The 23,944-nt window shown below is 34.9% G+C and overlaps 1 protein-coding gene across 1 annotated transcript; it reads right to left on the minus strand.

Moving 5' to 3' along the window:
* Positions 1–16,434: 16,434 nt before the first annotated feature.
* On the minus strand, positions 16,435–23,437 carry LOC145999296 (uncharacterized). The gene is made up of 4 exons (XM_083136234.1): positions 23,080–23,437; positions 20,774–20,838; positions 18,822–18,981; positions 16,435–16,667 (listed from the first exon to the last, which is right to left on the minus strand). The coding sequence occupies exons 1-4, from the start codon at positions 23,258–23,260 to the stop codon at positions 16,435–16,437; spliced, it is 639 nt and encodes a 212-aa protein (XP_082992360.1). The 5' UTR covers positions 23,261–23,437.
* Between the last annotated feature and the right edge of the window lie 507 nt (positions 23,438–23,944).

A 23,944-nucleotide genomic window follows, 5' to 3' on the forward strand; every position in this document is an offset into this window, starting at 1 on the left:
CAGTTGCTGATATTTTAATTGTTCTAAGCTCTTAGAGAATACATACAAGTGTCTGTTTTTCCAGTCTAACCAGTTGGGTGCCAATAAAAAATTATCAATCATTAGTGTAGTTTTACCACAAGCCGATGTCCCAACAATAAGACATCTAATATTATCAGGTAGCAGTTTACCATTTCTCTTAATTTGCTGTTCAGGATCTGGTAGTCTTTTTATAACATCCCAGGTGTTCATAGTATCACTTTGTCTGCCTCGATCCAGCTGTGTTCTGGGAGACCTAGCCATTTGACCAGTATTTTGTTGCCTTTTTTGCGAATGACTTTTTCTATAAGATATGTGTCCGGCTGTTTAGTTTTGTTAAGTTCTTCTTCATAAAACCTGCCTTTGAGAATTTCACCTCGGTGATCTTTTATTATATATGTATTACGAGTCCCAGGTTTAACTTGAACCACTGTAAATAATTCGGTACTCCAATTTTTTGTAAAACCTCTTTTGAATAAGTGCTTATATTTGCTAATTCTTACTTGATCACTAACTTTGTATTTAGATTTTTTTGTTGTTGATTGGTATCTAGGATAATAAACAGTACTGATCAATTTTTGCTCATCAGATGAAGTTACCTCAGAGGGTCTCATGTTAATTGTAGTGTGGACCGAGTTGTTATATCGATCTAGAAGTTCTGGTAGGATGGTAAGTCATTTATAATTACCTTGAAGGGTAAATTGCTTATACATATGATTTTTTAGGGTTCTGTTGAATCTTTCTACAATAGATGCCTTGAGATCACTGTAACTCGAGTAATGTTTAATTGACTGGCTTTTAATAAATTGTTGAAACACCAAATTATAGAATTCTTTGCCATTATCTGTTTGTAGATAGCGTGGTGATCTTCCACTCTGATTAATAATTGTCCTGAAAGCTTCTGTAACACATTTTCCAGTTTTAGATTTTACCGGCAATGCCCAGGCAAATTTTGAAAATGTATCTATGACAGTAAGTATATACTTGTATCCTTTGTTGACCTTGTCTAAGTCTTTCATCTGTCCCCCATGAGGTGCCATCTCGACCAAGTCACACTGCCATAAATCATCTATGCCTTTTGTAACCACTGGCAGTCGCTTATAGTTACGTCTAGCTGGTTTGTGTAGTTCATTAACAATAGTTTGTCTAGTCATGGTATGTAAATAAGAATATTGCAACTATAGGGTGTTCAGCAGCAGATACTACAGGATTTTCTAAATATAATTTGTCTCCTATTTGTATTTTAAATTCCAGAGAACCGTCATCTTCAGCATAGGATGTTTCTAATGTATTGGGATCTGTAAAATCCTCTAACTCTAATTTCGTGATTTTTGGTTTGTTGTCAGAATTAGTTATTGATAAGGTAGGGTAGTGATGTGCTTGTGGTTGTAGCCAATATTTAATTTTGATTGGTCTAAGTGTGCCCCCAACAAAAAACTGGTAATAAAATTGTGCAGGGGACAACTTATACAGTTTACCACCTGGTGTAAATGGTGAATCATATTCTTTGTTGGGGATACTGTTTAATTCAAGGATTACTGTATGCTTAGGATTCTCGATTAGGCCAGTTATTTCTCTTTCTGCTGTAAGTAATCTACTTATTACAGATTCAAGGTGCTCATTGATAGTCCTAACAATCTCATCATGGCCTGGTTTTATTCTTATGTCCACAGTAAGTGTTTTGTATTGTTGAAAAATTTCTTGAAGCTGCGTGGCAAAAACAGACAGAGCATTTGCTTGGTTGGATTCCATGGTCCCTAGCTGTTGCTTGATGTTGGCTACAATTTGCTGTAGATTTTCAACAATAGCTAATTTTGAATTTTGAGCAGTAAGATCATGAACTTGTCTTCTGATATCCTCAAACAAAGCATAAAGTTCATTAATATGTTGATTGGTTGGAAGAGTAGCTACTGTCTGAGTAAGCTGTTTGATTTCTGTCTGGATATTCTTGATATCTTCTGATTTCAATATGCGATTCACTGCTCTTTTAATATTTTTAAGTTCCTGAGATGTAGGCAAATTAGATACAGTATTCTGCAAAGATTCAAGTGCTAATTTCACAGTATTTAATTCACTAGTGTCAGCCACACTACGCATAGCATCTTAGAACAGGGTTATGTCTGCTTGAGTAGGTGTCGATTGTTGTAAAATTTCAAGTTTTGTTTGGATATCATCGATCAAGTGATGAAAATGAGATAGCTCAGATTCGGTGTTAAGGTTTTCAAGTTTGGTTATTTGTTGCTGAACCCTGACAAGAGTGTCTACAATACCAGGCAAGCGAGATTCTAGAGTTTCTTGTACATTTGTCAGATCACTTTGTACTGCTGCTATGGTACCCTCAAGATGGGTTATGGTACTCTGAATTTTTCCAAAATCTTCATATGTCTCAAGTTGCAGCTTGATGTTAGCTAGACTGCGAGTTATAGCACTCAGAGCATCAGAAGATGGTAAGTTGTTCATAAAATTTTCAAATGTCTCAATTTTTTCTTTAACCTCGGCTATGGCATTGTTCAAGGGGTCCAAATTAGTTATCTGTAGTGATTGAATTTGTTCTTTTAGAGTGGAAATTACTAGATCAAAATCTTCTTGTGATTTTATGCTTTTGACAATTGTTTGGAACTGTGCCTGAACACTACTAATCTGCTCTTCTAGTTGTTGTTTTAATTGCTCAGAGTTGGTAGTTTGAGTCTTTAATTTGGTTTGAAGAGTCGCTACAGCCTCCTCTAAACTTTGAAAATTATCCAATGTTGCCAAGTCAGTATATTTTTGAAGCAATAATTTAAGTTCTGAATCAATTTTAAGAAGAGGGTCCATGCATTGTGATTGTAAATTTGTAATTTCTAGTTGAAGACTAGCATTGAGTGTGCTTTGTAAAACTTGTAAATCACTTCTTAATTTTTTAACTCTGACATCAAGCATCAGAATCTCATCACTGTGATCTTCGCGCCTTGTATGGCCAAATATATCATTAGGCATTTTTAGTTTTTGTTTTAGGGGTTATTTATTATAAAATATCTAATTCTTAATTCTATAAAAAAGGTATAAGTTTGTCATAATATCCCGGGACCTCAATATATAAGCAGTCACCTGCAGAAACTGTATATACAGTGCCAGAAATCATGTTTGAGTGCTTAATTCTATAAATATTTCGCCCTACTGAAATCTTGACATCACCCTCGGGAGTTGTAATAAATTGTAATTAACCACATATAGGTAATTGGTAGTGATTTAAATTATTGTTAAATATGTATAATGTTTTACCTGTTTTATCATCAATATCTGTAAGTATGCTATTGAGATGAATAATTAGCAAACCAGTTAGTTTAGATATTATATCAGGAGAGGGTGCTGGTGTCAGCAGGTCCATAATAGTTTTTTTTAAATCCAAATAAATTCATTGGCATGTTTTATTTATTTTGAATCATGCTCTGTCATTGGGCATTGATTACCACTTCTCAAATCACAATGCCCCCACGGTAAAGTATGTATGCCACATGATAAAATACATCTCTTATCGTCATGTGGGTCTAGAGCTACTTTTCTTACAATATTGCTAGTTAACAAGTGATCTTTACTCTGGATTCTACATTCTGATGTTCTAATTAACCTATCTGATTTAAGACAATTTTTATAATCTTCAAATTCAAGCTCTTTATCTACAGTATCTCTACCAATGCCCTTAGCTTTTTTGGCAACAGCACCACTACATGTTTTAAAACTATACATTTTAGCTCTTAACCCAGCAAATCCTACAATAACATCGCCAAGTGTCTCATCTTTTAACTTGCCAGGCATCTTTTTGTTGTGGGGTTGAATCTTTGAATGTTCACTGGTATCAAAATATTTAAATAATTCAGGATGTGATATATCTTTATAAACATCTTCTGTTTGAATATCAAGAATAAAACTATCTCTGTCCATATACATTAATTTTATATTATTACCATAAAAAGGTTTCAACACATTATAATAGAGGTTTAACATACGTAATTTTGCCAATTCTATTATCACAGCCCCTACATAAATAGGTTTATCAAACTTAATTTTTGTTTTTTTTCATGTTGAAGAGTGCCATATTCTCATCATAAATTCTTCTATAATTGAAATTCGGCTTTGCCACTAATTTTTTGCTCCGGCTGGGGTCGGTAACTAATTTAACATCACTATGCTTTCTAACATTTTCTATAGTTTTGCCATATACTGAATTGACCATTAATTTAAACAATAATTTATCAAATTGGCTTACTGCAGATGTTCGAACCTCGGTGTTCGTATCAATATACGGTTTTAACCATCTTGAGTGCCTGAACCTCAAAACTTTCCCAACCTTAGTTACTTTAACACCATGACGCATCAGAAACTGTAAGTTTTTGTAATATATTACATAATCCTGTTTTGGATCCAGAGTCATCATCAATTTCTTTTGTTTAGAACCGGGTGAACACTTAACCTCAGAAATTGGGGGCAGATCAGAAATCTTATTGTGTAAATTATCTGGAATTGTCAAATCAACCTCTAAGAACAAGCCATAATAACTGTCATCAAAATTCTGAAGATCTCCAATACTAAAATTTTCAACCCACTCAAGCCCTGCATATGGCAATTTATCCATCATAGCATGACCATACAAGCTATTTGCGTCCACATAAAGTATATAATTTGATGGCAATTCTGAATCATAATTAGAAATATATTTGTTATTAGCTCTGGCATATCTCTGAGAACATTGCACCATGTCCCCTCTTATACATTGCTCCATAAACAAGTACATATCTTGATCTTGGATTAAATTTAACTCCATTTTAGTGTTTAAAAACATTGTAGACCATGCTAGCCCTGGAGCACTATAAAAATAAATTGGATCTAGCTTATAATTTTCTATTGAAGATTTTCTAAATGCCTGAAGTATATCGGCTAAAAGAGTTACATCTAGTTTTAAATATGCCTTATGATAATCACCAAGTGTCTGGCATTTTAAGTTGGTCCACATTAACTGAGCATGATGATAATCTTCATCAGTGATTTCAGATGCCCTGAGTTTACTATAGAATGCTTTTTGTGGTGGCAGAGCACACTCATCAAATTTAGAAAAATGAGTAACATAATCATATGGGTATACACCTTTTCGCCTAATTAATTTCAAGTCCTGATTTGGAAACATGTCACAAGTAATTTTAAATTGATCGTCAGATAATTAATTGACTGGCCAGAGTAGCCAAGCTAGCCGACAAAATTCTGTATGAATCAAGAAATCTTAAATAATAGGAACACCATTAACTTTAATTATCTTGCTAATAGATATATATTTCTCATCATTTTCTGCTAAAATATTTAAATTCTATTTGTCAAACCCCTCGTACCTGATCAGATGATGAAAATCATAATTAGATGCACCATGGCAAAATATTGGGACAAATTTTGGTCTCTGGATCTTAATATTACAACTATTACACAGTGCCATTAAGAATTTACCATTTGTATGGGAATGGTGTTTCACCTTGATATTTGTATCTGAAAATTTAAAATCACATACCAGGCATTTTTCTGCATTATCGAAATTTTCAATTTGTTCTTCTGTTAAAGGTATCATAGGTCTTGATTTTAATAAGATATTAGATGCTATATCATGGCACTCATTTTCTATTCTATGTGCAAATTCTTTGATAGCATTTGGTCCCATGTATAATTGTGGTTCACTAGCTACACCATCCCGTAAAACTATATAACAAAAACTAGAAGGTTCATGTAACTGGTATGATGTAATTGAAGATTCATCAGGATCTGGATTGCAGAATGCAAGGGGTTTGAGGTTTGATTCGAAATCACAAACTATATATGCTGGGTGTTCCAACAAAGCTTCAAATTTTTTAAATTCGGCATTTTCACTTGGCATAGGCATCACCATATGAACAGGTTTATGATTCCCACAATATTTTAAATGTTCAACTAACTTATTTTTAGCAATTTCTGCATTCTCTTTACTAATCCCATTTACCATTTTTTGACCATCAAATACAGTTAAACATCTTTGGCACAACTTAAATATTGTATTAGATTTATTTATTTGTTTTCTTACTAAAGCTTCAAGATTGCGTATCAAAGTATAATGGTATGTGCCATCTCCTTCAATTAAAAGCAAATCAATTGGAACAGCAAAATTATCATCAACTGTACTAATTCTGAGAGGTTCTATCAAGCAATTCCCAGCACCAGTAGAACAAATAAATACATTAATAGATAATGGTTTACCATTAATATCTCTGGCCTTTTTTTCAAATTTATCAATATTCTGAACATACATTGGATATTCTAAGCCCTCCATTGTGTCATCAAAATCGTGTTCATGTTGTTTATAATAACTTATTCTTTCTGGATGATCTAAAACTGGATACAAAGCAGCTAAAATACACCACAAAAAGCATTTCTGATCATTATTTTTTATGTTAACCACGGCTTTTTTATTTTTAATATTAGCAGGTAATGGCACATATGTCGAACCTTGTAGTGGGTTAAATTTAGAAATATTAATATATAACTTGTGTGGACTTCCACATAAACTCCATCCGGATTCTTTTGCGGCAAATTCAGAGTGTTTAATATTCAATTGCTCTATCAAACTGCGTATTATTTTGTTTAAATTTCTATTTGAATAAACAGCTACAGTTTCTGTTATGTGGGGGTGTGTAAATTTTGTTCCATTTAATTTTTTATATTGTATAAATAATTTGAAAGACAATTTATAAGAGCTATTTTGCTTATCTAGAATATCCTGCACATTGGAATTTATATTGTTTAAAAAATTCTCAATATCACATTTTGGCTCTGATATAAGACGGTAATCTTTTAGTTGGTTATTAAAACTACTATGAATAGGTGTATAGCGTGGCTTCTTTGCAGATCTAGTATTATTAGATGTTTTAAGTTTCCTTTTTAGACCAGATGAAGATGTAGATAGTTGTATATAATAAGTATTTTTATGTTTATTACAATTTCTTTGGTGCCTAGCCCAATTAGAGCTAGATATATTGTTATTGCATTGATTACAATATTTTTGATTTGGCATTTTTATTATTAATTTATTATATAAGATTTTTTGGGGTTTAAATTAAAACTCTATATTTAATATAAAATTTCAATTAGGTTTAGCAATATGTTTTGTATACTTAGTGTATATATTTAGTGTGTATGTATTTTTTTATCCTAGGTTTATTATATACAATTTCTTGGGGTTCAAATCAAAATTCTATACTTAATAAATAACTAGTTGTAATACCAATAGCTTACGTGCACAAAGATAGAATAAATATTGATCCCCAGAAGCACCCGACCTCGAGAATCACTGACCTCGTGCAATTGCATGTCTCCACGGGTATAAAAGCAGTGACCATAATAGCGTGTGTTATGTTTCGATCTTGTATATTGCCGTATCTATCAAACAGCAAGACTTACCCACGCGAAACCAAGCAGCGAAACTCAACAAATTGAGAATAGCCACGTGAAGCTATGCAGAGCAATTCTAGAAGAGTTTTGCATATTACATTGTCTTAGTATTAGATAAGCAAGTTGAGCCTAGTCCTAGTTCAGAATATTACAATTCAACATATTAACATAATAGTACAAAAATATTTTAAACAAGTATTTAAGATTATATTACAGTATACTACAGTGTACTCAAAAAACTCTTATGAGCGTATTGGATTAGTTTTAAGTAAAGCTAAAATAGTGTTGAAAGAATCATATTTTTAACAATCTTATGAAAAACAATCTGACAGATACAGCTGTATCCAAATTAATCTAAAAAAAGAGGTCATCCTTTCTCAGAAGCTCAAAAATCGTAGGTTTTACACAGTAACAATGAAATTTTATAGACATTTTGCCTTAGTTTTAAGTATTTCTATTCAGTCAAAACACCTCTTCCCTCTTCATCCCAGTAATATTGTACAAAAATCTTAAATTTGATAGAGGGGGACACTTGAGCAATAAACTTTTATAGGCATCTTAGCCTAATTTTAATACAAAAAAGTTTTGTCCCAGTCCTACCGTAAATTACACTACTGTTCTAGCACCATTGAGTACCGTTTTGGCATAATTTCACTGTTCAATCAGAACTTTTCGCAGCTGAGAGGTTGGCAACGCTGAAGGCAACACTCCTCCCCTCTTATCGTCTTCGAGTTCGAACAGCTAAGGGCCGGTTGCACCATCTCCACTTAACGTCTCATCCTCCACTTAATACCATTTTGCGGTTGTTCAATGTCCACCTAACGTTACCTACCACTTAAAGTCCCGTGTAACGTAAGTGGCGGTCGGGGCTCCGCCTAACGCGTAAAGTGCTACTTTAACACGAAATCGAAGAACACTGTGCTTGGGAATTTCGAATCAACTGTGTTTCGAAGGTGGTGTGATATTCTCTTCGTTTTGCATTGAGAGCACAATCTTGACTTGCTGTATCATTGCGAATTCATTGTAATACGAAATTGGAGAGTGGTCCGGTATTGTAAACTCGTTCCGTAATACGTAAATCAGGAAATGTTGTCTTCAAGTGACGAGGGTGAATTGTTGGAGATACTTCAACATTTGGATGGAAGAATTCAACGACCTCGTCGTGTGAAAGTGAGGCCAAATTATTTTGAAGAATTAGATGAACTTGAATTCTTTTCTCGATTTCGTCTAAAAAAGAACACTGTTCTACATATCCTTGGTGAAGTGGAAGATGGTTTAAAAACCGTAACAACCAGGTAAGTTCATTTCATATATCTTCTGTAAATGTTCGAACATGTAAACGGAAACTTGGGACGAATGAAATTCGGAATACTGATTGTGCACAAGTGTATTTCTAAATTCCTTACGATGTGTAAGTTTTGCGTGAGAATATGGAATGCATTTTTAACCTTTCGTCTGCACACATATATTTTTGTTACATGATTTGTACGCTGAGACCTACAACACCTTGTCATTGTATCCTATCTTTGGATTGTCATAAATGCAGAAAATGTGCTAGAATTGTTGAAATGACAACATGAAATGCCAGTGTTGACCATCATCAATAATTAAACATTAGAAATATAGATTAGTCCATACACATTCATGGCCGCGACTATTTTCACCAGGTGGTGAGAACAGCATTATGGCTATTTTCACTAGGTGGTGAAAATAGCATGTGGGGCTATTTTGGCCCAAACTTTTTTCGAGTCCAAACAGTGCTCGTTACTTTAAGCAAGGTTCAAATTTCGTGTGACAATGATTTCCAAAATTCTACGATAATTAGTCTTTGTGCTAGGAGAAATCATAAAACAATCGGAATCGTTACCGAACACTGTGTGGTATTTTCCCAACTCTATGGCATACAGAAAAAAAGTACTTGTCTCCTGCATGGAAAATAATTGCACACCGACATAAGCTTCGTACACATCAGCAACTAAAGAATACACACATCCATGTAGCAGGCCAGGATGTAGATCATGCACATGCAGTTTCAAATCTGGTGGAAATAGCTCAAAAGCTTGTCCACGTGGTGAAAATAGTCACTCTGCACATTTATTGGTAAAACTTCGATAAGCGTCCCAACACTCCTCACTCATTTATTTCGTCATTTTTAACATTCGTACTTACCTATTCTGCATTGCGAAAGATTCTTCAAAGTGCTATTTTGCTTTTTTCACGAAAAAAGTTCAATTTTTGACATAAAGATTAATTATTAAACCATTGACGTTAGCCCCAAAAACTATCCACGGGGACGAGGTATGCCTATGAGGTTATGTTAGGTTCCATGAGCACTCATTTCATTCAATTTAGCATATACGGACAACATCAGTTTTTCTCGATGAAAGAAAATACCAACAAGAACTTCTAAATGCTACAGAAACTCATTTCGGTAAGTAGTTTCTTGTGTAAAAATGAAGAAATCCGTTGGGATGCTATCAAAGTTTTACCCATTTATTTTTGTTACGTGGTTTAATTAATATAACAGATGCATGATACTGTTGAAATGACAATGGTTAGCACTCACATTTGATGTAGGTTCAATTCCCGGTACAAGCTCAAAGATTTTGATGTTCACCAATCATCATGAATACAATTGGAAGTAAAAGCAACAGATACCATTCTTTAAAGCCAGAAAACAGGGGCAGTAGGACTTTATGTGCTGACCATCAATCATCTGATAAAAACCTGTTTGTCATCAAAGGCAAAACACCAATTTTATTTACGTGTGTCATACTAGGTTCTTTCTAAAAAACAATGTTATTAAAATCTGCTTGGCAGGCCTTCCGCCCAAATGGGCTGCTGTGCGGAGTTTAGTTTATTTATATGGCTAGTATGGGAGCTTATTTTTGTATTGTACCTGCTTCATAAATTTAATTATTGCATTATTATTATTCATGTTTCAGAAATGATGCTGTCTTGCCACTACACCAGCTACTAATTACATTAAGATTTTATGCTACAGGATCAATGTATATTACAGTTGGAGATTTTGCTGGCATCGATAAATCAACTGTATGCCGTATAATACATCGTGTAACACGATGTATTGCCAATCTTGCACCACGATATATAAAGTTTCCCAGTACAGATGTCAGAAAAAGAATGACACAGACAAGATTGTATCACATTGCAAGATTCCCAGGAGTAATTGGAGCTTTGGACTGTACACATGTACGGATCATGTCTCCAGGTAAGTTGCAGATTGTTCTCAACGGTGTTATGACAAAATTATAAACATTTTCCTTCTTACTAGCACCACAAAGGCTGTAGCCTGAATCACACGGGACTGGATTTCCAGTAGGAATGGCCTAGTTGGTGCTGGACTGCCTACCCATTTGCTTGTTTTTGCCTCTCACAATACTTGTTACTGAACTTGTCGATAGACTTTTGTTCCCATAAGACATTGCGCAGAGCAGACAATCTGTAAAGATGGATGAGCAATTTGAAGATTGTTGTAGGAGAATTACTGCTTTGTGCTTTTATTAACAAAATAAAAATTAAAAGATATGTTAGAAATTTGTTAAAAAAAATATGCTAATGAATGCATACCGAACAAGATTTTTGATGAACTCTGGTATGCATATTCATTCATACATCAGATTCGTAGTATTCATTCACACACACAAAAAGTCAAACATTTAATACACTTGTAATAATAAGGATTTTCATTTTCAGCTAATCATATTTGTCATGTACACATCTCATCGCTTATAAATACCTAATGAACACGAATGCACAGCATGCCATCTGTTTACTTTTTTTTATCGAGAGACTAACAATAACAGCCAGCACTCTAAAACCACAGACAAAAAACTCTCCTTTGCAAACTTGCAGATTATCTTCACAAGGCCAAACTTTGATCTGATTGGCTGTTCCACAGAATCCAGTCGAAGAAAGCCAGTAGCAATTACAACATATCCTATTCCTTCAAACCAGGCAGCCAGTTCAACGCCAACTAACTGGGTATCCAGTTCCATGTGATTGGGCCATAACTGTTATCGTTTTAACTTCAGCTAGAATATGCTAGATGCAGCATTGGGTTGTTTCTTATTATTTATATTGAAATAATGAGCATAACAGGCACTGATAAATGTAATTTTCTAGTATGTGCACGACGGATCAAGAAAGTTTGGGGCGTTACCCCCACACCCCCTATACGCCTTCATGGCATGCTGCTATGCACAGGGGAGCACTTTACTTTACTTTTTTTTAGTATGTGCATAAAGTTCAAAGACACTTGTGAAATTATTATTATTGTTGTTATTATTTATGTAAGGCATACTCTAGATTTTATGTCATAAACAATAAACTTTCTGAAAGGATGTAGAGCACTGTTGATATGCTATTTGTTCACACCATTTCATTAATTTGCAGGTGGAGACAATGCAGAGACTTTTAGAAATAGGAAAGGCTACTTTTCTTTGAATGTCCAAAAATCACTGATCCAGAATTAAAAATAATGGATATTGTTGCAAGATGGCCTGGATCAGCACACGATGCAACAATATTTAATAATAGTAGAATCCGTGCTCGTTTTGAGAGTGGGGAATTTGGAGACTCCTTCTTGGTTGCAGACAGCGGGTATGGTGTGAGAAATTACCTTCTCACACCATTAGATGCTACAACAAACAGAGCAGAAGAATTGTACAATGAATCGCATATTAGGACAAGGAATGTTGTTGAAAGACAGTATGGAGTGTGGAAGAGAAGATTTCCTGTTCTCACAGTGGGAATGCGATGTAAGTTGGATTTGTGCAGCCAATAATCATTGCCACAGCAGTTTTACACAACTTGGCATGTGCCATGAATGAAGATTTACCTCCTCCAAATGATGCTGACCTTCAGGAAGCTCACGTATAGGAAGAAATGCCAGTATTGCCAGGAGATAACCATCAACCCGATGTGCGAAATAATCTCATTCATGATTACTTTGGAAGGTATGTATGTTTTTATAAAGATGGTGACAATTGACGAAGTACATCAATATTATTGGTCAATAGATTGGTTCCTTTGTCTAAGTTTAAGCAAGTGCTGTGTTATATCGCTTCCTACAAATGAAGGAAGCATTAAGTGATGATCATATTTTTATACAGGGTCCTACGTTCAGCCTCGAGCACCTTGATGGCGGCACAGTTAACACCTGCCCGGATGCCAACTCCCATCAAATTCCGTGCGATATCTCTGCTATGAAAGCCGGTAGCATCGAAATGATTTCAAGATCTCAGAATTATAGTTACAATTACATTCGAAATAAGCACATTAATTGTCAGTGGGGATGTTGGAAATGTTGTCCTCGTGCATCCACTCATTTTTGGCACGGTTTTAGGAAATTTGTGGGCTGTTCCCGGATCTGTTTTAAATTTTATGCAATAATAGGCTAACGATTTGCCATAAAATGCCTTTTCTTTTCCCTTGGCCAGATAGTGTAGGCGTTGATGTTTAAAAATCATCTTGTGAAATTTCTGAGTGGTATTGATTGAATTGGTGTTTTAAGTCCACTTTATGCACAGTAAGGCTAATCGGGACTGGACCTACAGTTTAAAGTGGGATCCGAACCACTGTGCCTCCACAGGGTATGGAACCCAGGACCCCTTGATCACAAGGCGACGATGTTACCACTACACCATCGAGGAGGAGTGTAGAGGTAACATCATCGCCTTGTAATCAAGGGGTCCTGGTGGAGGCACATGGCACAGTGGTTCGGATCCCACTTTAAAAACTGTAGGTCCAGTCCCGATTAGCCTTATTGTGCATAAAATGGACTTAAAACAACAATCAAAAACCATCGAGGAGGCACAAAAGTTGTAAAAGGAAGAATGCATTGGCGTACCATGAAATTATTTGCACATTATTAAATCAATATTGATTACAGCGTGCAAAAAAATTGGATCCAAAAATTTTCTTGCTCGCGTCATTGTTCTCTGTAATGCATTGCAAATTACCAGAACCACTATGTGCCTGAGTGAGTGGTATTCATGTTTCACAGGTATAGTGTTCTTTTGTGACTGTTTGTCACAAGTGCTTCTTTCGATGTTAAGCATGCCGCTGCCGTCAAGGCGCTCAATGCTGAACGAAGGACCCTGTAATATGTTCATATATTTAGCTTTGTGTTTAGTGTTTCAAAATGAAATGTACCTGCTTTTCCCGAAGTTTGCCCCCTCCTGCCAAAATTCCTGGCAGTGCTCATGCTGCAGAAAGCAGTAGGGTGGAAATCATAACACTGTATAGCCTTGATTTTTTTATAACAAGGATGCCTGATTGTTTTTTCTGCCGTTTTTTTTACCTTTATTAATTTCAGTGGCCATTGCCACCATCCTCATTGTAACTTGTTGCATAACAGCCACTGAAATTAATTGAGCTGCAAGAAAATAGTTTTGCAAAAAGGTGAGTACTAGTTTCTGTGTTAATTTACTACCATGTCTCTCATTTCCCAAATATGAGTAAAGTTGTTAAGCCACGAAGCGAGACATAAATGTAACAAATGATAAGCGCAACTTACAGCTAGTGTTGTGTGTGGAATTGATATGTCACTATATTATTTGCATAGTGTATATAGTTCCTGCTTCAGATAATACTATAAAAATCTTGCCTAAAAATCCACATATCACATGCAGATGTTAATGTTAAATTTGTTAGTTTTATTCTGACAACATTACTTTTCATTTTTCTCGCAACCGATTTCGCCACCTGTCTGGTGGCTTCGTCAGGCGTGTACAGTGAATGTATGTACATGCCTGACAAAGCCACCACACGGGTGGTGAAATTGATCGCGAGAAAAATTTCCGTGGAAAAATGAAAAGTAAGCTTATCAGAGCAAATTACCTAATTCCGTGTAAATGTCAAACAGATATCTTTAGATACAATAGCTTTATGGCAATATGCCAATTGAATTTTTACTATATGTGTCAAAACTGGGGTCAAGGGGTTGACTTTTTCTTAGTAAGCAAGATTTATTCATTATGAGGTCTTAGAAAAGAAAATAGAGAATCAAATATCACATTACTAATTAATACAAGCCATCACAAATTGTTAAAATGTTAATGGAAATTATTTGAAAATGTGTAGTTTTATTTGTGAATAATACACAATGGCGTAAATATACTTCTAATAAACTTCACCCCTGATAAGCATAGAGTTTTGACACAACGTTTTGAAAGACAATAAATATTGATTCCAACACCCAGGATAATTCTGATATTAAAATTTCAATTTGAATATATACAGAAGCTTACTTTTCATTTTTCCGTGCAAAATTTTATCTTGATAGATTTCGCCACCCATCTGGTAGCTTCCTTAGGCATGTGGTGCATAGTTTCAGCTGATATGACAGCAGGCTTCATCTAAGGTAGCTTCCAAACTAAGGACAGGTGGCATGTGACTCGGAAGTTTCACACGGAAGTCAACTCAAATCTCCTTAAAATATTTCACTGCACATGTGTGGCCAGTCTGAGGCAACATGATGCACGCTATTGAGCAAACTGTCCAGTACAAGGTACATGAGAAGCTTGTGTCACTTTGGTTTGAAATGTTGCATTTAATTCTGCGAGTTTATTTCCAAGTGACACTTGAAGAGTACCTTGTTTCTGCACAGTAGAGCTTTAATGATATCCTAACACGTAGAAATTAGTTATAATAAGAAATATAAGATATGGATTGATCATTGATTGAAAAAAGACAATATGTAACTCATGCATTACATATAGACTTTACGTTTCCAAATTATACATTCAACCTTAATGGTCCCAAAAACATAGTACAATGTTATAAAATTTTCCTTGATTTTACATTTTTCTGCATTTCAAGTTTTTCCAGCTTGGTCCGCTGGAAAACGTAAAGTCACTGTATATTCAAGGATCTTTATAGTTACTTAAAATGAAAAAAAAAAAATGTTTGTCATGGTTTTTGGTTTGAATGTACGTGGAGTTCAATTGGCAAGTGAAAAAAAACTTCCTTGTGGGGCCTTAAGCACATACCATTCAGATCATGAATCCATTAACACTAACCACTCACCTGCAACTCCTACTTCATGTAGTAGGGTTGATTTGGCCTTAAAATTCTTCATATTTGAAATTTCACTCAACGCAATCAACAGAGCATTGTTTTATTAGCAACACAATGTGACAGCATACCTTGCTGTAAGTAAGGCATGGATGTTTTTTTTTTTTTGTTTATCTGTCGACATGGTTTCATTTATGCTACTATTGAATAAAACTTAAAGCAAATGGCAAATAACAAATCAGATTGTAAGAAATTGAATTCGGATTTCAGGATGATAAACTCTGTTATAATATTATTTTCTAGATTGCTAATGGTAATAGGTGGAAAATAATTTTAAATTCCAAACACTTCGAAAGTTTACAGGCTATCAATTGCAATAGAACGGATTTCTTTGACATGACAGGGGAGTCCACTTTCATTACCTTTCTCAATTATTTGCCACATTTTATATCGATATGTAATAATGCTCCATTCTCTGCTGTCAAGTTGTACAGTGCATGGGAGAAAGTTCCACTTAACAAAAAATAATGGTGCAACGAGCCCTAAGGCACATGTTTAGGCATTAATCACATATTCTACTAATGATACCGAAGACAATCTTTAAAAAGTTACTTGCTAGCTGAACTTGTAAACAAACCAGTTTACAAAAAGTCAGAAGAAGAATTTGAAGGTCTCTACAAAACATGTAATTATTCTTGTAACATGTGCAACTTGCTCAGCAAGTAATGCATTTTATTGAAGGAATCTGGTGGTTTTCACAAGTTCTGTACGTGAGGGTTTAACATCATATTCGAACCTGGTCATTCCTTTGTAACAATCCTCAAAAAGAAAAAAGTTTAAAATTCAATGCCCTTTATTATCTATTGAAAATTATATATATATATATATATATATATATATATATATATATAGTTTTTTTAGGTTACATGGGTAGTATCAACCCTGAAGCTGCTGTTTCTTCAGCTCAATGTCCACAATCTTCTCTTCGATTTGCAGTTGTAGCAGTTCCATCCTTTTGGCATGTTCATTCTTTTCGCGATTGCTCTTCTCCTCCGCATTAGCCAGTTTTACTTTTATAAGATCTATGTACATCCTGTTTGCTTCTGCACTCGATGTCTCAACTGCCCACCGTTTCCTGGAGCTGATGCCAGTACATTTTGGTCGGTTTCCTACAAAAGAAGAAGAATAAATAATTCTGGACAAAAAGAAGGGCTGTATATAAAATTACATGTTGGAATAAAATCTCCAGGTTTTTCACTGTAGAACATTATTAAGCCTTGACTTGAGAACATCAAGGCCAACAAATTTCTCCTAGATAATCTGTGCAGTGAGTGCAAGTTTTTTGTTGTTTAAAACCCTATATGTAGTAACCAAATGACATATTTTCCTTGTATTTCCATTTTTTGATATAAATCAATAACCACATACATAAATGCCTGCATTATTTCAAGTGTATTCCAGTGATAACTATTTATAAGAAGTAATGAATTAGCAATAACCAACATTATTCAAATTCATGTGTTCCAATTCATATTGTTAATTAATGAATGTAACCAGGTGATACCTGGCAAATGCAGGTTTAGATATGTTAATTCCACCTTTCAAGTACAAAAATGACAAAATGGTAAGTTACAGGTCGTTTGTGTGTTGGTAAGTTCACTGATATATCTATATTGCCCAGTACTGTTAGCACACATGCGGTGGAACCCCGATTTTACATTATACATTCATTCTTCATGGTCTCAATATAGCAAAGTGTAAAGTCAAGGTTTCACATATTTGTCCATTTCAAACAGAAAATGACTCCCCCCCAAAATGGGGGGAGTCCAAACCTTGCAAGTAATTAATGTAATTGCCAAATAAGACACACTGCTAACTTATGCACGTGTTTCAAGCTCTGCTTATATGTACTACATACGGATGCTCCAGTTCAGTACCATTATTTGGTTGATAACATGGCTGCTGCACCTCAGGATAGTGTCCTTCCAGCCACAGATGTCCTGGGGTTCAATTTGCCTTAAAGTCCAGTATTGTGATTTGGTTCACTTGTGAACAAACTGAATTTCCATAGCATTGAATATAATACTAGTCATTCATAACTTCATTGATTTAAGAATTTAATTTTTCTCGTTCATTGGTAATAAGAAACTACAGTTTCAGCTGCTTAGATCAAAAGGTGATGTAGTTTCATGAATATGGATTTGATTTCAGACATTTCGTGATGCAATATGTGTGCACACAAGGTGGCTACAGACAAGTAGAAATTAAATTACTTGAATTTTCCACATTTTCCAGGACAAATTTTGCAATGTCCCTGCCAATACAGAATTGGCCAAAAAGACTAAATATGTTGTTAGAGTGAATTGTTCTTAATAAATGCCATTAATTTTGTAATTTCTCAATCTGACATTTTGATTGAGGTTTGGAGTTTTCCAAACTCCTGTTATTGGAAAGCTATGCTCCAAGAACTATCACTGCAGACTCATTTTTCTATGATTTAACACTTGCATAGCTACGAACGTCACATAAGAGTGAAACAGTTCTGTTTTCAACATTATGAAAACAAGAGGAAACTCAACATTTGAAGTTTTATCTATTTCATAGTGTTATCATTACATATCTGCGTACGCTGAACCTCGCCCGCTCAATAAAGATATATTATTATTATTATTATTATTATTATCAATAGAAGACCTACACATGGTGTGAATACTGCATGGAAAAGATCTGTTTCCCCACACTAAAGTGGAGGTCTACTGTGAATAACAACATTAATTTCAATTTATGCAGGGTGTTTCCGGGCTGATGATACAAATTTTCAGGGATGGTGAAAAAGGGCACATGTATCAATTTGAGATAAGGAACCCTGGTCCGGAAACGACTTAGTCGAAAGTTATAAGCGAAAATCAGTGTATGAAGATGTAATACTTTTAATAGAAGTTTCACAAGCTGCTACATTCACAATAGTTGTTTAAAGTTCAAAGCGAAGCTGCGGGATGCCACTTTGAACAACTGTTGTGAATGTAGCAGCTTGTAAAACTTGTGCAGGTAATAAAATCTTTACATTTTCATACACCAATTTTCACTTGTAACTTTCGACTAAGTCGTTTCCGGACTAGGGTTCCTAATCTCAAATTGATACATGTACCCTTCTCCATCATCCCTGAAAGTTTGTATTATCAGCCCGGAAAACCCCTGTATAGCACACCAGTGTTCATAAAATCAACATGGATAATGTGTCTGTAACACACAAAATATTGGTACAGCTTAAATGGTATTTAAAAGTGATGTAAAAGTGCAAATACATCAGTGTTGGTACCTACCTGAAGAACTCTCTCCAGCACTGCCAGAGTTAGAAGACTGAGGTGAAACCGGTGTGGTTACCATGAGCTCTTTGCTCACAGGCAATTTTAAATTTGTCGGTGTCCAAGAAGACCAATCAGGTTGGCATACATCTACTGAAGTAATGTCATTTATTTCAGTCTGTAACCAAGAGACAAAGATTGATAAACACAATGTACCGTCAGAACTAGAACTAAATTATGCTTACATGCATATTCATATCGGACACCTTTCTAAATTGGTTTGTTACACGGTAGCAGTTGACTGACTGTAGTTCCTCAATTATATCAAATTCCTATTTAATTGAAAGAGTTTGATGGTTTACGTAATATAAAATGTGTTTCCGGGCACAAATAAGATATTTTATCACAAAGTATGACCGGAATAAATAAAAATCCTATTTTGGAGTACTTTTGCCAATTTCAGTCACAAAAGCAGATTGTATGTGCACTTAAATAGAAAAAAAAAGTTATGGTATTGTTACCAAATTTACCACTCCTACCCATTTTAAGCACCAATAAATCTAGTGCTCCTATGTTCTTAAGGATTTGCACCACCACTTTTTGTGAATGTTAAATAATATAATGCAATTATTTTTAATGGTTTTTATCTTTCCTGCAATGTTTTGTTCTGGTTTACCAGAACATTTTGAAGTTCATGCCAAAATACACCCACACAAACTTACATGGGTAATGTAGAGTGACTAGCCATGTAAGGTTGTATTTTTATTCAGGTGTAAGCTTGAAAAAGTTTAACGATATGTCACAGGAAAAATAAAAATAACTAAAAATATTGCATTTACTTCATTCCTTATATGCCTTCACGGTGTGTTGCAAGGCACAGGGGAACACTATACATTTTACATTACTTTATATATTTCTGCATCCAACACTTAACAATAGATTCACTTTTACTTTGGTTTTGTAAATTTCAGTCCGTGTTTGATTTACTTTATTTTATAAAGTTTTTTAATGTAAAATACCAAATATTTATTGACTTCTGTTATTGTGCCACAGTAGCTAAGGAACCAAGAGTTACTTTACTTCACCTTACACATCTCTGTGTGGGGAAAACAAGAAAAAGTTTACAAAAGTCATACAAAATTGTTCACTTTTTTTGTGGGTACAGAGGGGCAAGGGTACCATGGGAAGCAATGAAAATCATGCAAAACAAAACCTGTGCTACATTTGTACTTAATACTGTTTTGTAAACAATGTGATCACTACCTGAATTTGTAGTTTCTACATCTATTCTTGTTTATGAAACTACACATGATAGCTGGTAAATATTGGGGATTACTTGTTAGCACAATGGGTACCCTTGACCCTCTGTAACCCCTAGAGAAAGTGAAGTATCTTGCATGTTTCTTTAAGATTTAGTTGTTCGTGAACATTTTCAGTGATTTTAGCTCATGGAAATTTGATATTTGAAGTGGAGTACATCTGTTGCCTTAACATGTTACTTTACTGTGAAGCAGAACAGCCCGAAGGCTTGACACAAGTGAATACAGAACCTGAAATGACATTCCACACCAGCAACTGTAATTTTACGTGATAAGATTAGGATTGCTAGGTTTGGTATAGACAGTTATTTCTGACACGTTCTTTCGCTATTTTAGTGTGCATACAAACAGTTTTTACTAACAAAAAGTGGAGAACATACTCCGAAATTGCAGGTTTTTAGGTATGCGGGATATGCTTTGGGATCAAATATCTCAGTTATTTGATTTTTCCTAATGCTGGAATTAATTTTATATTAAGCAAAACATCGAAATCTGTAGATTGAAAAGACATTCAATATAATTCTCAAAGCGGTACAGTGAGTAAACTGTCCCGCACAATGCTTGTTGCCTTGTAAACAGATAGGTCAATCTCTCTAGAATAGTGGTATCGCACAGCTAATACAATTACTAAAGGATACAAAAAGTACTTACTTCACATACAATGTAGCTTTCATCTCCACTATCATTCTCTATGTTTGCATTAATGATTATTTGGCCTAGAATAAAGAAAGAAAGAATGCTATTTTCACTTCCACAATTAACTTTAATATCCTAGTTTTAGAGTGATACATTATTCAATTGTAATATAAATAGTTTAATTTTTAGACATGCATACCATCACTTATGAGGATGTGAGAAATACAAATGCTCACCCATCATGAAATTTCTATATGATTAGATTAGATTTATTTCATCCATGAATCACATTTGCATTTTCATGCTGTGATATTGGACATGTCAGTCAAACATTACAATATACTAATACAATGAAATATAATAATGTAATATACAATAAAATTATACCTTAGCCTATTACAGTTTTAAGCTTGGAGGTGTGTACTCTTATTAGTTATACTGTCTCCAGTAAGACATGTTAAAGTTACAATATAAGTATACTATTCAGTAATGGATTAAAATATTAAATATTCAGAGATAATATGTCTCTCATGTAATATGATATAACAGGTAGAACATGTGAGATTGGATCCAGCACTCTTGTATGGATCCATGAACCTCCAATCCATCAACCCATAAGTGATTTGATGGTTTAGACGTTCAGAAATTCACTCACTGAGTAAAAGCAATGGTACAACAGATGATTTCTTAATTTCTTTTTGAATTTGGCTATTGGTTCAATAGTTTCTATGTGATATGGTAACTTGTTGTATGTGGATTTTGGACCTTTTTCAAATAGTGTTGTGTTATGTATTGGAACTGCTAGATTGGAGTTATTCCTCGTGTTGTAATGATGCACTTCCTTGTTGCATTTGAGGAACTTTGTCAGATCCATTTTTACATGCCATAATAAGCCCCACAAACCATTGACGTGTGGTTAGGTTAGTTTCAGTTAGGTTACGCAAACATTGTTAAAATTTGGTGTCATGGTAGTGTCAGGATTTAGAAATTGCAAAATAATTGCGAACCATTGACGTATGGTTAGGTTAGTTTCGGATAGGCAAACATAGTTAAAATTTGGTGTCGTGGTAGTATCAGGAATATATATATTTGCTTGTGAAACAAAAAAGTTGGTAAATGTTTACTATCCTTCGGACACCTGTGGGGCTATGCGAGAATGGTGTGTGGGGCTACGAATATTTTTTCGAAACCAATTTTTAACTATTGTAACCTATGTGTGGCCCTACCTAACCTAACCTTACCAGAAATGGTTCGTGGGGCTATGTACGAAATCTGTCCGAAGGATAGTAAACAAGTACCAAAAAGTTTGCGAAAATGAACGGTTTCCATTCCGAAAACCGTACCGATTCTGTTTGTTTTATGATTTCTTCTAGTACAAAATACTAATTATCGTATAATTTTGGAAATCATTGTAACATGAAATTTGAACCTTCCTTAAAGTAATAAGCACTGTTTGGACCCGAAAAAAAGCTGTTTATGTTGAAAAAAAAAATCAAAATAACCTTACACACTTCTCATGGACAAGATATTCTCAGCAACAAGTGACAGTAAATATTGTAGAAGCATGGGAATGAATATAGAAGTAAACTGAAACCTTAGTAGAAAGCATTAAGGACCTTATTTGGCCCAAGTTCCTTTTGTTTTATTGTGATTTCATCATGCTATGAATGTAATTTTTACATGGTTAGATTTTGATGTACGTCTGTTAACACATACTGCGAAGTTTTAGCGATTGCATAAAGTTTTGTTCAATATATGCTTTCGTGGTTAGGTTAGGCAGATTACGTTTGGTTCCATTAGCATTAAAATAAAGTCCCTAAATGAATTCTACTAAGGTTCAGATTTGCTTCTACATTCATTCCCACGCTTCTACGATATTTACTGTCGCTTGTCGACAGACAATATCTTGTCCATGAGAAGTGCGTAAGGTAATTTTCAAGTTGTTTTTTTCAACATAAATAACTTTTTTCGAGTACAAACAGTACTCATTACTTTAAGAAAGGTTCAAATTTCGTGACAATGATTTCCAAAATTCTACGATAATTATTCTTTGTGCTGGAGAAATCATGAAACTATCGGAACCGTTACCCTTTATTTTAATGCTAAGGGAACCAAAACTAACCTGCCTAACTTAACCACAAAAGCATATTTTGAACAAAACCATAAGTAATCGCTAAAACTCCGCAGTATGTGTCATAAGACGTACATCGAAATCGAACCATGTAAAAATTGCATTCGTAGCATTATGAAATCGCAATTAAACAAGAGGAACTTGGGCCAATGATTAATTTCTATGTTAGACGAATGTAAATAGTACTTACCTGAACTGGGTGTGCTGCTGTCACTGTCGAAAATACTTGGCATTCCGTCGACTGACAATGCAACGAGTTGATACACTCGCTGTAATGCCGGAGATAACTTTATCTCCTTTCCTTTCCCACCTCCGGTCTTCATCACTTCCGCCCGTTGTTCTGCCACTATCTTTCGCACGTCTTTCTTCATATTTTCATATTTCCTTCTGAGAAGTTTGGCTTCTCGAGGATAATTCCCGCTCCTGCTATTAAACTCATCTGCTATTACTTTCCACGCATCTTCTTTGTCTCTCCACGATAAAGCGTCCGTTTTTTTTATTTTCCAGTATAGACTTCCTCTCTTGGACCAAACTGACCAATAACTCAGTTTCCTGTGTTGCATAATTTGTGGACCTCCTTTTCTTTTCAGTCATGGTCAAGGTCAATATGAAATAATAATCTTATAAAGCCTGTACACCAAGCGTAAGATTCCTTTTTTCCTCGCAGAGGGAGACAAAACACAATCGAAACTGTTTCTGTTGCCAGATCGTGAGGCAAGCAGGAGAAAGTTCCACCTTACAAGGCCGAGGATAAAAATGCTTGGTGCAACCCACAGCCGCCTAAATCTCCCGCCTGTCCTTATCCACCACTGTGTTAACTAGCGGTTTAAGTGGAGATGGTGCAACCGGCCCTAAGAAGTCAAAATCCCTTGAAAATCCCATTCTCTTTGTAAGAAAAGAAGTGTTCTCTCTTCGTCCAGTTCGAGTACCTTGGTTATTCATCGATACTGCAACATATTAGAATTAGTGCAGCAATAAGTACCCTGTCTGCGAAAATTGTATGTGCGACGAAAAATATAGTAACATTGTATGATCCAAATAGCGACGTAATTTAA

The sequence above is a fragment of the Lepisma saccharinum genome, chromosome 15, assembly GCF_977018435.1.
Source record: "Lepisma saccharinum chromosome 15, izLepSacc3.1, whole genome shotgun sequence".
NCBI lineage: Eukaryota > Metazoa > Arthropoda > Insecta > Zygentoma > Lepismatidae > Lepisma > Lepisma saccharinum.